The 15782-nt window shown below is 37.2% G+C and overlaps 1 protein-coding gene across 2 annotated transcripts; it reads left to right on the top strand.

Annotated features, from left to right (window-relative positions):
- The first annotated feature begins 757 nt into the window (after positions 1–757).
- On the top strand, positions 758–8513 carry ccdc13 (coiled-coil domain containing 13). Of its 2 annotated transcripts, none has more exons than XR_005444269.1 (14): positions 758–944; positions 1150–1298; positions 1390–1532; positions 1735–1818; positions 1920–2036; positions 2153–2257; positions 2415–2585; positions 2669–2845; positions 3344–3553; positions 3718–3821; positions 4095–4157; positions 4279–4410; positions 4873–4949; positions 6294–6380. XR_005444269.1 is itself a non-coding variant. In XM_038717785.1 (14 exons), the coding sequence occupies exons 1-14, from the start codon at positions 763–765 to the stop codon at positions 6612–6614; spliced, it is 1788 nt and encodes a 595-aa protein (XP_038573713.1). In that variant the 5' UTR covers positions 758–762; the 3' UTR covers positions 6615–8513. The 2 variants fall into 2 exon arrangements, 1 of the variants encoding a protein (XP_038573713.1); XM_038717785.1 differs by lacking the exon at positions 4873–4949 and adding an exon at positions 6575–8513 and having other exon boundaries at positions 6294–6404.
- Positions 8514–15782: the final 7269 nt, after the last annotated feature.

Below are 15782 nucleotides of genomic sequence, written 5' to 3'. Positions count from 1 at the left end.
GGTTGTCTTTTTTTGTTTTATTGCCCAGCCCTGACTATAACGTTACAGACTAGTAGTCCCGCGAGATCTTGTCTCTGGATGCCGTTGCTATAGATACCGTAGCGTCGCAATCAGGAAGCTGCTACAGAGTCTTCACCTACCAGATAAAATGATTCAATGCAAAACACCCTCTAATTTGTTTACAAGGGCGGTACTTGGATAAATTACAGGTGAGCTATTTTGTCTTTATACAACCTTAACGTATATGCCACTTAGTAAGAACTTGAAAGAGTAGGATTAATAGAGTGGGAGGTATCCAACGTGTTCACAGTCACTGAAATGATCATAAACATTAATGTTGTAATGGATTTTTTCCCCAACAAGTCTGGGGTAATCAGTTTCAGTCTGTTTATAGGCTCATGACTTGCCACACTTAGGCTACAAGGGTCATCAACATAACCATGTGATGCACAACAAGAAGGAGGGCTGTCAGATGCCATCTTAAGGAGCTATGAAGAGGACTAGCTAGCTATTGTTTTTGTTGCTAACGTTACTTTCACAAGGATGAATAAACATTTAAGGCATTTATTTAAACAACAAGTATTATAACTTTGTCTGTAAGACAAGTTAACAATGGAGCCAAGATTGCTATACTGGTAAAGGTGCGCCACTTAACCGTGCTGCAGCTTTCAAATAGAGTCCATGAGAGTCTATATTGATTTCCACTGCCATTTCCCCCTTTAAAAGTGGATTATTTTCTCCTTATACCATAAACCAGAGATCATGGAGCATGATGATGAACTGAATGATCTGCGGCTTCAGTTTCAAGCGCTACAAAAACAGCAGGAGAAAAGAAAACTGGATAGGAAAAAGGAGAAAGTACCAAATAGGCTTAATAATGGTGTTACCCAGGATGATTTGGATCTGTCTAAGAAAGGTATTTTGGCAGACAATCTTGAAGACAGGTAAGTCTTACAAATGCTGAAATAAATGTTAACTAAAGTTTTTTTACTCAGTGACCGCTTAAATTGTTTGGACTAATTAAACAAAACATATAAATATAAATAAGCACACATTAGAATTCTTCAAGTGAAATATTCATCACCTACATGAATTGTCATGGTCTTAACTTGCAATTAGACACAATCCATTTTAATTACCTTCCCATAGACTGCTACAGAATGACAATCAAAATTTGATGGACCAGCTGAGGGAGCTTAAGGATGAAAATGGTCGGCTCTTCAAACTTCTAAGTGAAAAGGATTTTGAAATTCAACACCTGAAAAAGAAAAGAGAAGGAGAACTACTGTTTTTAACAGGTATAATAACATTACTTCCACTTATTTTGGACCACAGTGATGATGCTATAGATAGGTCACAGCTTCCTCATGACTCATCCACTCTGTTTAGGCACATCTGGTTTGGCAGGAGATATAGCAGCCACCAAGATTGTTGAGCTGTCCAAGAAAAATAGAGAGCTGACTGCTGAAATTGAGCGAGAAAAGAGTAAATTCAAGCAAAACAGCAACAAAATCAAAGAGCTTGAGAAAGAGGTATCAAAGTTTTGTATTAGGAATATCATTTCATTTTATATGTTGGATGAATGTTTATCATTTCAGCACACAGCTGTTTATAATTTGTGTTAAACCATATATTTGTATAAACAAAGATAGATTGTTTATAATATTTGTAAAATGATATGATGTATTACAGAGAGAAGAATGAATAATTGCAATATTATACTCCTTTCTATAGCTGCAGGCCGCTTTGGTGCACTCTCTACCTGGGCAAAAGGTAGACACAAAGTCACAAGACAAGAGGTCATCTGAAGACTGTGAGGTAATTATTGAGGTTAAAATTCACCAAAAGAATATTTTTATGCCTCCCTAACTTGAATGATTGCAACTCAATCTAAATCATATATCATTTTTTCACAAAAGCAGGAAAATCCTGTGGTGAAATCACTGCAGGAAAAATTTGCTGCTGCCCAGCTGAAAGTGATTGAGTATCGCAATCAGGTTCAAGCCGTCAAACAGGAGTTGAAAGTAGCTCAGAAGGTGGTACAGTTTTTTTCCTGTGTAGTCTAACTGTTTAAGAAGAATATCACATAATCATATGATTAGTCATCAGTGACTTCTGTATTCCAAAATATGAACTGCTCCTGCTGTTGTAGGTTTTGATCAGTGAGGTTGGAGAGGAGGTCAACCTTCAGCAATTACTAAGCTGCCCTGGGAGCTTTAGAGGTCGCTCTCAGCAGATACTGGCTCTTCAGACTAGGGTAAGATAAAAAATTTATTATAACGTAGATAATAATGTGCTTCTGCAAATAAGGTTACACAGTTATTTATAGAGTTAATAAAGTGCTTTGCAAAGTCACTAAGATAGCAAATAAAACAACATAGAATTCAACGTTAACAATGTGAATTGTGCAACAGGTGAGAGACCTTGAGCAGCAGTTGAAGCAGTCAACACAGCGAAGACAACCAAATGTCCTGAGTATAGAGGAAGAGTTTCTGGGCATGGGGGTCCTTCAAAAAAAACCTCCTGAAAACAGGAACCTCGGCCACATCCGCACCATTGAGAAGGAGAAGAGGGAAGCGTTAGAGGTGTGTATCCATAAGTTGTAAATTCATTAAAATGTGAATTTGTTAATGTGCCAAGGCCCTGTCGTCCTTCAAAAACTGTACAGAGGATCTCAGTGGACCATGAGGCCCTCCTGAAAGACCACGAGGATGTGAAGAAAAAGCTGGAAGCCTCTAAAGCCAGGAACAAATCTCTGTCCACAGAAATGAAAACTCTGAAGGTGCAGATCTCCACCCTCCTGAAGAAGGGCAAACATGACGATGAGCTTGTCGATGCTCTGCTGGTAAGGAATTAGATGAGAGAAAAATATCTTGTTATATTTATATACTCGGTGTATGTTCTGTTATGTGTACACACAAATGGTGTATATCTTAATTAGGTATTGATTCAGTTATTATGTGAAAACCCTGTATTTCTTGTGAATCATCTTTTGAGCAAAAAATGCAGGCATGTTTTCAGGTTGACCACTGTGCAAAATGTGTTTTTTTTCTGAAGCTCATGAGCCCAAATGACTATGGAATTTTGTCAACTAAACAATTATAACCCATCTGACATTTTGTGGTTTAGGAGCTACTCCTCCACGAAAGGCATGAAATGTTTTACAATAGGTCATTAACATATACAGACTGGTTCTTGTTACACAGACCAAAAACTAAATAAACAGGGATTTCAGATTTATGAGTTAAAATAAGCCACAGACGTGGAAAGAAGGATCTTCTGTAATAAGCCCATGCTGTACTACATTGTTCTCAACAATAATTACCCCTTCTAATTGTGGCAGAAGCAGCAAACCCGGATGCAGGAGATGCTGAGACAGCTCAGCCAACAGCAAAACCTACAGAGCAAGGAGATCCAGCAGAGCCCAAGACAAAAGCTTAGCAGTGAGCCTTCAGAGCACAACACTCTCATCCAGAATCTTAAGCAGATAGTTGCTAAGAGAGAGGCAAAGATCAAAGAACTACAGGAGAAAATCCAGCAGCTCTCTATCAAGGTAAACAAAACAATAGCAAAGCAAAGTCATGGGAATTACATCTAAACTCAGCAAGGAGAAGGTATTTGACGTCTTAGCAATCAGCACAAAATTTGAGTTGAAAAGTTATTTGTCCGTTCATAGTTTTCTCATAATGCTTGGTCATTCACATGAAATGTGTACAGGAAGAGGGCATGGAAAGACCGAAGTCCAGCCTCAAGACAACAATTTGCAGTTCAGGATTTCCCCCTGAAGAGGGAGACATTAACAAGCGAATAACATCTTCAGGGTATGTGTGCTCATTGTAGTCATGCTAAATGATCACTGGAGTGTGAATATTGTTAATTTACTTTAATTAATTATTCAGTCTGAATACAAGACACATATCTACTAACTGGTTTCTAATACATCTTGTCTGGCAAAATAAGGGTTAATAATTCACTCTGGCTGATGGGGGACTCTCTGTAATCAGGTTATTGATTTAGTTTGTTGCCTTACTGCTTTGTTAGTGTTTTTAGCTGGGATTTCTGTTAAAATCAACGTCTATCAACTATTTTTCCAGATCAGTTTCTAAATTTGGTCATAAATTGGTGCTGCCTGCGGTGGGAAATAATATAGAATTCAAGTAAGTGGACATAAAGCTTCTCTATTTATTCCTTTCTTGATACATTCATCAATTTCTGTACCACTGTGAAATGCATTAACAGCAAAACGATTGTTTTAATGTTGTATCCTGTTGTTCTCAGGGGTCCAAGTTCTTCAAAATGTCCACAGTGTTCAGCTGATTTGAGCACATTGATCACTAAGTGTAGTGAATATAAAATTATCTGCACAGAGAAGGACAGACTCCTTGAGCTGGTTAATGTCCTACAGACAAGGTAATATAAATTTTGTCTCCACTTTGTTGATCTCAATTTTTTCCTGTCACTGTTGCATGGTGTTTGGTGAAATGCCTATCTTGGAGAACAAAAAAACAAATATCACAACAAAACAAGCGAATAATGTGTGCCAGCAGTATTGGCCATAAGTCATCCTCAAAAGCAATAACTTTTCCATTCTGTTACCTTTCTTATTGAGGATTTAGTCAGAGATTACTCAGTAAAATACACGTAGTATCTTGTTGGCTCTTTTTTTTTATTGCTAAAATTATCCAATATTAAATTGTCTTACCCCTTTCATGCATGGTGTCCACATTTGTGGACAGGTATTTGAACTCCATTGTGAGTTAATATATCATGGTTATGTTCTCCAAGCCACTTGAGAGCAATGTCATTTGATTGATAGCAATATTGTAACAGTGCTATCTTGGATTCCAAATATTCATTGTTTGATGACCTCAGCAGTCCAATGAATGGCCAATAGTGATGGCTCAGGCATATCTGTGAAATTCAAGGGCGTCAATCAAGGTTAAAAAAGTGTAAGTGTGTAAGTATTATTTACATGTCTGTTTTTTTAAACAAAAATTTAGAGTGAAATGTTTTTATACACCAAAAACCAACTGTCCACACATGTAGACATCATGCAACAGTGGAGTCAGATTGCATTAAGTTTGATTTCTGTGACCTGCTAGTATATCGAAGGTGTGATGAATTGTATTATATTATAATAAAACAAATGGATGAACATAAATAATGCAAAAGTATATATTACAACATTAAATAGCAACTTTATACTTGCATACAGAGACAAATTTGCCTTTTTGATTTCCAGGTTTTTCCAGTTTTTACTAGCACTATGTAATCTTTTACATATTGGATGCAATATGTTATAACTGAGATGATTTAACATGAAGTTAGACAAGGATAACAATATAATGAGTTGTTACTGTATCAGCAGTGAATGGTTTTTATTATTTATCCATATTGCTACTAAAATTGCATTTTACACCTTTATTGCATATTTTAATTATAGCACAATTTTGGGTTGTATAAATCTTTAAAAATGTTTTTCTTTTCAATAAATTATGTATGAAAGGGTTAATGAAATGTCAGTAATATTAGCTTTTGTAAACAGAACAAAAGCATTAGGCTTATAGCACGCATCCTTACCAGTGGTGGCAGCATGTGAGAGTTTGTTTGCAGGTACAAATAAATTAAATTATTTACCAAAGGAGCTATGAACCTTTTGAAATGTTATTTTTCATGTTTATATTTTTATTTCCTTTTTTAATAAGGTATGAGGGAACATTTCAATACCACACCACTATAATATTCTATTAATTTGTAGTCCATATATGTGCCCATTTCAAGGCCATAGACACGTAATGCTTTCTGAGGATTGCAAGGTTGTTTCCACTTGGCTTTGGAGTTTATTTTATTTATTTAGTCAAAATCATGCCTGAGGGTGCACTGAAGCCAATAGATTTACAGCCTTCATCACATGCAACTGAGGTCAAAACAATGCAAAGAAATTTAATTTTATATTTCCTAGAATCACATTGTATGACTAAATCTGAAATTGCATTATCTCATTATCCAGTCTTGGCCAGTTAGTTTGCTTGTGTGACTTTGGTGTTTTTAACCCTTTAAAACACTAAAGTCACATAATTGTTGCAATTGCCCGCAAGGATTATGTTGCAGCACGGTTTCGCTGCTGCCGATTGCAGTGCGCTCGCTCAATACTGGACCAATTTCAAAAACTGTTGTCCCACTTAGTCACACAGAGATAAAAACATGGCAAAATAAGTAATACTGAAATGACCCTTTAAGTTTATACATTTTTATTATTAAATAAGTCAATCTATCCATTAATCATCTTCCAGAGAGAAAGAGACAAACCAGATGTTTTTGGAGGCAGAACAGAAGTACCTGGAGGAGCGCCACCGGATAGTAATCCTGGAGCAGCAGCTGGAGAGGTCAAAATTAGATTCAAAGTAAGAGCAATAAAAGCAGCAAGGGTAAAACTGGTATGCCAAGACTCAGTGACAGCATGATGCTACAATGTCAAGCAGATTTTTATGTTAGTCTTTTTTTTTTAATGCTCTGACTCATCAATTTCTCCCTTGACTGTCTCGCTTTTGGCTATCACGACTCTGTCCCTCAGAAGCAGCATCCCTCAGTACCAGGGTGGCAGGAGTCTCTGAGCAGCAGGGACTGTCCACAGACACGCTGAGTAAACTGTACAATGAGTCCATTGTTATTTGTAAACATTTTATTTCTAACTTTGACAACACTGTAGTTGTCTTGAGCTTGGTTCTGGGGAAAAAATATATTTTTACACCAGATGACAGAAATAATGATGCATGGCAATGGACACACTGCCTATGGACAGTGTCCATTCTAACACTCATGTTTGGGCTACACAGAGATGTTCATGTTGCTCTTGTCATGGATGTTGTCTCCTGGCTGGTCATTTAGCTGGAGGAAACGGAGGCGCTGAGGGCACAGCTAAAGAGCACTCTCCACCATGACCTACAGTTCTGCAGTGACGTGATGAGACAAGTCAAGCATGTTTTCCTGCAGGCTCTGTGACAGCCCAGACAAGACACTAACCAGGGGACTGGCTGGTCCCTGCTAAGCCTCACGTCCAGCTGAGCCCTACCCTCTCCTGTCACACGTAACAAACAGCAGCCTGCAGGAAACCGGCTCTCCTTACAAGATCATACGGATCTCCGTGTTTTTCTCCCATTTGAACTCTCAAAGACGTGATGGGATGGTTCCTTTGTGCATTCGATTACCTCGGTTTAACCAGTTGACCTTGGGTTGCAGAGCTTTCAACCCTGACAAATGTTCCTACTGATTGCAAAAATGTTGCTGATAGGATGTCTCCCCATAGTTTTATATTTTGTCTGTGTGCTATTTTATAAATGTCACTATAGATGTATTTTACTCCACTGGCAGCCTGAAGTGCATTACATGTATACAGAGCTGTTTTTAAAGTATATTTGTAAACTAATGAAACATCCAGTTTAATCAATAAAAAGGGACAAAATCTTCTTCTAAATCTAAATCTTCTAAATATATTGTTTTACGTTCATGGCCGTGACCCTCCTAGACTTTTTAAAAAGTGTTTTTTGGCTCCAGATAGTTGTACATAAACGTGAGACAGGCCAATCCAAATAGTCAACACCCCAGTTAAGTTCCCAAAAACTTCAATATTCCTTTTAAATTTTACTGCTAATTACTTCTGACTCGAAACCAGCTGTGTGGGAATAGTGGTTGAAAATGAATGCGGACTCAAGCTGCACGAACTCCCACTGTAGTCCTTTATACTCTCCCCAGAGCATGTCACATGTATGTAGATCTTAGCTTCTTAATCCAAAGGTTGTCTGGATGTGCGTGGCCTGGTGGGAGTGGCCTTTACATTCATACTAACATCCGAGTTATTTTCTTCCGATGTAGCCAAAAGGATTTCAGCAGAGCTCCCCCTCCTTCTCCCCTCCCTCCACATCACGCTTAATTTAAAACCATGGCTGAGTTAGTGTGCTGCTTCAAATACCGCACTATTTCTTCCAGGACCCTGTGGGAGATTGGCAGGTCCCCATTGGACTGAGCGAGAAAGTGCCACAAGACAAAAATATCAGTTTGGACAGGATACAGAAAGCCTTTATGCTCAGAGTAACAAAAAACAACTTGTATTGAATACCTCCTGGATATAAGGTGAGGCTCCCTTTAATGTATTAGAATGAGTGGTGTCATTGGAGGAACAGATGAGATGATTAGATGAGCCGGATGACTACAGGCCCTGCGGCATTGACAGACACGAATCAAATGTAGTAATGTGCGTCAAAAAGGGTGTTGATGAAGCAAATACTTGTCATGGTCCCTAACTGCATCCGATTCCAGGGAAAATGTTTAATTTAGTAAATTTTTGTTTGGTTGTATTTTTTATTTTTTTTAATCTGCCATAACAACTTAATATAAAAATGGAGTCCATGTTTGTGAGCATTTACAATATTTTCCGAAACATGTAATCTAAAGCTCTTATTTCATGTGACAGTTGATTTTGATTTTAAATAAAGCTTATTGCTGTTGAATACTCATTATACTGTGCAATTTCTGTTACTAACCAATGTTGTCATAGATTAATATGACTTCTCTTGACTGCAGTCATTAAAGAGTGTCATCACTTTCAAATAAATTACACTTCACCAAACAATTTTAATATTGTTTTATATAGCTGTATTACGCAGAAAGGTGTAGATTTATTCCAAAATGCCCAATAACCCACCAAACCAAACACAAACTTATGTAAACACAGCATACGTAAACAGCCTCACCTATTTGTCATTCCAGGTTTGAATGACTCCTTTCTCCATCCTTCTCCTCAGAGGTATTCCCTCGTTCTGGACCAATGCTTCCTGCAGACCATTGACTGCATCCAGAAACTAAAGTAAATAGTGGAGCTGTGAACGCAGAGGTTAAAGTTAGCCATCAGTATATGAGGGATCTGTGAACTTTACTCATGCCAGAAAACGGTTTGTGCCTCTATGAGTCCATTCATCTCTTAGTGCCTCTCATTTACATGTAATGGAAAGAAAATAAATAGCGGAGTCCTAATGTGCTCATTTACAGTAAGTAGAAATAAAGTAATGCGCTGTTATCTACTAAGACAGTGGGGAAGCAGTGATAAGCACTTTTTCTGCATGTGAAATGTTGTTCAAGGTCTATAGCATGAGTTAAATTGGTGAGGACATTGATATCCATAATCAGGTATCAAGGTGTTCATTACAGTCACCCACAATTCATGGTGATGCATTGACGAGACACGTTCTGTCAGCAGATTGTCTGGTCTTGATTTTGATCTGTGCCTCTTGAACTCTTTTATTTCAAACTTTTGAAATTTACGGATTTTCAGACTCTGGCTTCACTAGTAGACGTACTTTTGTGCAGTGATGTATCACGTCAATACTGTATGCTATTTTTTAGTCATTTTGTTTATTTCAGCAAGTTTGAATACATTTAACATCACTAGATGGCAGTGTGATTAGTCATGTACTATATATCAACTACTTTTTCTGATTGTGCTGCAAGAATGCAATCTCAAGCAAAAAATGGACCAGTATGCTGAGCAGTATCTATTCAATACAGCACATTTTTATTTACCTAGTTGAGAATAAATCAATAGACTGTAAAGAAAACTAATCATAATGCTTCTGGAAGTGATGGATTAAATAAATATCATAAATGAAATAATGATGCAATAGTCATATTCTTGTAGAGACAGTATTGTCTTTTAAACTAGATAAGCAGAAATAAAAATGCATTACTTTTAGAAAAACAAACTGAGCTCCTCATAGTGCATGCTCTACTAAGAAAATGCTGCTATTCTCCTGCAATTGCTGTAGTAACCTAGCCATCACTCTTGACTTGTTGCTTGTTCTTATCTGACCTACCCCGTAGAGCGACGTTCGCACTCTAAATTGAATTGATCTCCATGCCCCGTCAAACTCGAAAATAATCAATTTCATCCGGAATCACTCCACCTCACATCTGAAGGCAGTGCTGCCTGTCAAAGCTGCTTTGTTTCAAATGAATATCGTTCTAGTATATAGTCCACTGACATTTTTGCATTTTAACGTACCTCAAAAACTACCACTGTCACTGAAGAAAGAAATACAGTGTGTCCACACAGTGTGTACATAATATTAATAATAAATAATAATAGGTTCATTTGTATAGCACTTTTAAATACAGGTAACAAAGTACTTTATGAGAAAATTTGCTAAAAATTAGAATAGGCCTCACACAGTGGTTTACAATAATCAATATAAAAACATCCAAAAGTCAAAATTAAAAAGATAAACATTGGCATCAACAGTGATTTACAACAATCAGTGTATAAAACATAAGCAATTCAATATGGCCCTGACAGCAAAGGCCCTGTCTCCTTTAGTTTTTAGCTTAGACCTAGGAATGGCTAGTTGTGCTCTACCAGAGGATCTGCGTCTTCTTTACGTGGAGTTCAAAATACAAGTTCAGGTCAAAAGCTTGCCATGATTTAAATTCTGTAAGCTGGGGGACAAAGTACAATGACATCAGATTTTGTAAGGTTTCATTGTTGAAAGGGATCTAAAGGCATTTGTGAAAGGTTGCAATGTCAGACACATTTAGACAGACATACATTAGCTAAAGTGAGAAGAAAATGTACCAAAGCTGGATGTTTAAATCATTGTCTGTGTCATGTGTATCCATCACCACTGGTGCAGATATCCTTAGTGCGTCTCTTAGCGAACAAAATTGATCATCCATGCTGACACACAATGGCATTGATATTTTGCTCACAAATATGATCACTGCCAGTGGGATCTGTTGCCTTCTGAAGATGTGTGCGTGAGCACCACTATCACAGGCTGCTGCTTTTTGTAGCTTTACCTTAATCTAATAGTTCACAGCAGAGACAGACAGAAATAATTGGGAGAGACAAAAGGGGATGACGTGGCAACAGAGCCACAATGACACCCCAGGAGGCTGCTTATTGCTCACTGAAAAACTGTCTGTGTATGCTTCATGAATATAAATGTGTGAAGCTTTGTTTTGATACAACAATCACATCCACTGATTAATACTTAATGGGTCATCATTGTGTCTGTACAGATTCCTGCATGGCACCATGTCAAGGTGGTATGCAATTCAAACATTTTCAGATTCTCAGACATTTCAAGATGTTTTGAAGCTTTTTTTAACAATCCTAAATGAACGACCTCTTCTGCCCTTATTTCCCATGTGACTCATTCCTGACACTAAAGACCAATAATTCTTTAAGAAAAAGAAATAAAAAGAAAAGACATATTTATTAAATATATTACCCATTTCTAGGCCGTAAGTGGAGGCTCTACCACCTTGTCCTCTACCCCCTGAGACCAGGCGTTTCTCAGGAGGGACAGAGTGAGATTTAGCCTTTTATTTTTTGGGAGGGGAGAGGGAGGTAGAAATGGGTTTTATTTTGTGTGGTGTGTTACAACATGTTCTAAATAAATAAATACATTTCAGAAGTTGGGACTTGTTTATTGTTTTCTTATTAAGTTTATGCAGTTACAGTTACAATACTATTATATTATTCTATTCAAATTTAAGAAAACAGAAAGCTAGAAAAGTCTGTTCATTCAAAACAATTCTATCTGATTAAATTAAATTATATCTATATACTATAGGTGAACTGTTTATGGATCTATATATAACAGATAGATATTCACACATCCATCTGACCCTCAACCAACTATCCATCATGAGTTGATAAACAGATAGATATTTGTAGATATTATCTTTTTCCATCCATGAAAACATCATATAAGGAAGGAGAGATGTCTTTTCATCTAAATCATGGTCTATCATGGATTTATATTCAAATGGATGTACCAATGGATAGATGGATTATATCCACATATCAAAAAATATATATAAATATTGACAGGGTTTAGTTCTGGGGTAGTTCCGCCCAAGTGAGTTTGTGTTTAAGCCTGATTAACACTTGCTAGTAGTTGGTCACAGTTATTAAGGTAATTCAGTGACTTACACACACAGCTCAGTAATCGAAAAATAAGTATGATACAGAATTTTACTTTTACGTATTTATCGAGCTTCTCAGACTTACTCATAAGAACACTGCTAAGAACTGACTTAAGAGTGAAAAAAATCTTGGCTCAAAGATGCACTTAAAAGTTAGCTATCAAGGATGTCAGACCTAATTTAAGTGAAGTGTAGGACTAAATCTTAAGTGTCAGTCTTAGTGCTGATTCACGACACTTTGCTGTGCTGCAAACAGGATTTTGGATGATGATGTTGGAAAGGACCATTCACTCAATATATTTCCTTATTTAAGAATATTCTCAAATAAATGCACATTGAATGGTGAAATTCCTTTTCCTATTCCTATTTGATGATAAAGAATTTTCAAGAGAATACATTATTTACGGAAGGCATAAGAGGCCATCGATTCAAATATTTTTTTTACTCCGTTTTCCCTTGATAATGGGATAATTATGTTGTGATCTTGAGATAACGAATATTTTTTTCCTGTGATAACGGGATCATTTTCTTGTGATCTCGAGATAATAAAACACAGTGGTCGGCAGGAAAGTTTCTTAATGATAATTTCAGTGCAGTTTGCAGTGTCAGTGGTTATCTCGGGGATTGTGTGTTTGATCCTCATTGAAGACGTATTTTAAACAAATCTTTTTCATAATCCTCTTCAACAAAGTTCTTATGAAGAGAAAGTTTCACATGTTCACAATGAAGCACGTGCTGGACCGTGCACATCCCGGCGATTGGTCCACATTCATCAACCTATGGACTTTTCATTTCCCCATCATTCCCAGGCAGAGGAAATTCATATGCTTCTCATTCAGGGTAATTCATAACAACTTTGTTGAAGAGGATGATAAAAAACATTAAAAAAAAGTGCTTGAGAGCAGGAGTCAAACCATCAATCCTTGAATTATGAGTCCTGCACTCTGAGATAACCTGTGACACAGTAAAGTTTTGGAAATTATCCTGAAGAAACGCACCTGCCAACCCCTGCATTCAACTATGGTTTGTTATCTTGAGATCATGAGAAAATGATCCCGCTATCACAAGAAAACAACATTCGTTATCTCCAGATCACAAGAATATTATCCTGTTATCACAGAAAAATGGAGTAAACTAAATATTTGAATCGATGGCCGCTTAGGGCTTCTGTAATTATATTATACACATTGGAAATGAAAGATAAAAAAGTTTATCTTTATATGAGAGCCATCAATTACGCCTACTACTCTTGTGAAGCTGGTTATTTGCATGAACTGTGTTCTGTTGGATTACAGAGGGTGTTGTTGGGAAGTCGATGAAACACGTGACAATGAGTGAAGCTGTAAGTGCCATAATTGTTTTCATGACAATTCCACTTATTGATGGCTGTGATGGCCCTAAATCATCAGAATTGCTGCGTTTGTCTTGTGGCAAAGAAACAAAGTGTCATTACCACCTTCAGTTTAGCCGAAAACTCATTACTGCGTAAATTCAGTGGTGAGATGACTTCCGTAACCAACTGGCTGACAAAGATTATGCCTGTGCTGTCTGGACCCTTCTGCGCGTTTTCATATAATTCAGAAACGTTCTTCCTCTCCTGAAAGATTTGCGCAGGTCTCTGTCTCAACAGTGCCATCTCAAGCCCACATTGGCAACTTCTAACCACTTGAGAGACCTCTCAAGCTGTCTTAAATAACTGGGAGAGTAAGAGTGATTCTTAGCTTAAAGAAATTTGATAACTTGCTTTTATTTTTAAGTTTGAAAGTAGGAGTCAATTTCGTGAATTCTCAGCACTTAAGACTAAAATGGCACTTTGAGAAGCTTGATAAACACCAGCCTAGGTCTACTAAGTGCACTCTTTTATTTTAGCATAGAATTCAGTATGCATGAATCAGTCTATATGTGGTATTGGCACGAGTGCATCTATCGAATAGAATTTTTAAAATATTTATTGTCATTAAAATAAATAGGGTTTCTTGAATGCTATTTTAAGTGTTTGTTGTACTAATATTCTTCTTGGTGCAGATATCCACAAATAAGAAATAAGAATACACAGTGTCATACATGCAATGTACTACTCTTACAGAGAACTCACAGAACCACCAATGGTTAAAAGAAGGACATGGGGCTTTTAAGATATTGTTGTCTTATATTTAATATTTGGAAAGAGAAAGGCCCAGTATGTGCCATGTGGGTCATGAACTTGCAGGCTAGAATTTGGGTTAGTGATAGGCTAAAGTCAGGCTTCCGTTATGGCAGCTTTGGCTATATTTTAAACACAGTGTTAACAGGTTTTAACATGCATTCCTGTGGTTATCAAGATATTTTTGAACATCATTGACAAGTGGTTGACAAACAGTATTGGTTTTTAGACAGATTTGAGATATTTTGTCACTGTTAAATAAAAACTTTCCAGGACCAAGAAAAGGCTGGACAAATGGAACTATAATGAGATTTCACTTTGACTAATGGCATTTCTTATTAAAGGGCTTTTGAGACCTGCCTGAGACATGAGGATGAAACTTGAATCCACGCAAAAAGCATCTCTCTGAAATATCTCTTAAAAGTCATTTAACTGAAACCTTTATCTGTAAAGTAAGTATAATATCTCGATTTTTTAGGTGGAACACCGCCCTGCACAACATTAAGCTAGAGAGAGCATCTGCGCTGATGCCCCTTGGATCAGGTTTGTGTATTGCCAGGTTGCGATGACAGATGGGTTGAAACTGTCTGTAGTGTGTGCATTGTGTGTAGATTGGGTTTCATAGACGATCTGGCAACTTGGGTGATGTCAGACAAACATCCTAAATTTGGATCTGTGTATGACGATTATTCATAATAACATTTGAGGGCCATGTATATTATGGGAGTTTATTGGGAGAAACCAAAAAATTTGATTGTTGGCAGGTATGCCCGTAACACCACATGTTGTTTTTACACTATGGGTTTTGCTCTCATTAAACAAACAGCATATAATGTCTTAATCAGCAAGCTTCAGAGGGGCTGGTAGACATATTTTGAACAGAGCCAGGCTGTTTCCCCCTGTTTCCAGTCGCTCAGTTTGCAAACCGATTTGCAATCACGCCATATCAACTAAATAACTAAATTGATAATATGTACATTTTTACATTACAGCTTGTTTCTACTCCCAAGTGGCATTATAAAAAGCCCTACTGACTATTTAATGGTATTGGTGTTTTATGTGGTATTTCTATTTTGTAAGGAAATGATATTGTCATTCTTTTGCTTGCACTTTCGTATCTGATGGCTACTGTACTGGGTGGTTTACAGATTAAAATTTCACTAGCAAACCATAAAATAACTTAATAATAAATAAATTATGCATTGCTATAGTTTAGGCCACCGTCAGTACTGTACAAATTAGTTAGACCTGTCTACAAAACCTGGACCACCTCTAACATTAAAATACAGATTTACAATTCAACAGGCTGAAAAGTATTGGGCATTTTTTGTTGTTGTATATTTATGTTTTTGTAGTCATGTTTAAGGGCAGAATGAGTAGGATTTTCCCTCACAATCACCACTATGACCCACTAGAAATGTGTGGTGGTGTCTGCGTCTGCAGAGACATTGCCCTTTGCCTGCATTTTCTTTTTTGCTGTGTTTTGCTAGGTATCAACCTCTTCCCCTCGCTCTGCCTCTGCCTCCAGCTCTCACTCCTCTGCCTCTTCTCCCCTGGGGCTTTGCACTGGCTTACACTGTAATTGAAAATCACTAATTTTCCCGCAGGTAATCAGAAGAGTCGTTGCCTTATGTAGGCATGTGTTGTTGCAGGTGGTACA

Source organism: Micropterus salmoides, unplaced genomic scaffold, assembly GCF_014851395.1.
Source record: "Micropterus salmoides isolate LMB-PRFRI ecotype aquatic unplaced genomic scaffold, ASM1485139v1 Ms_hic_scaffold_14, whole genome shotgun sequence".
Classification (NCBI taxonomy): domain Eukaryota; kingdom Metazoa; phylum Chordata; class Actinopteri; order Centrarchiformes; family Centrarchidae; genus Micropterus; species Micropterus salmoides.
This window is presented reverse-complemented; position numbering and strand designations above follow the sequence as displayed.

Coding starts and splice junctions, on each gene's coding strand:
- ccdc13 (XM_038717785.1), top strand. CDS start 763: ATGGAGCATGATGATGAACTGAATGATCTGCGGCTTCAGTTTCAAGCG. Junction 1,819..1,919: donor GGTCATCTGAAGACTGTGAG/GTAATTATTGAG, acceptor TTTTCACAAAAG/CAGGAAAATCCTGTGGTGAA. Junction 2,586..2,668: donor AGAAGAGGGAAGCGTTAGAG/GTGTGTATCCAT, acceptor AAAACTGTACAG/AGGATCTCAGTGGACCATGA.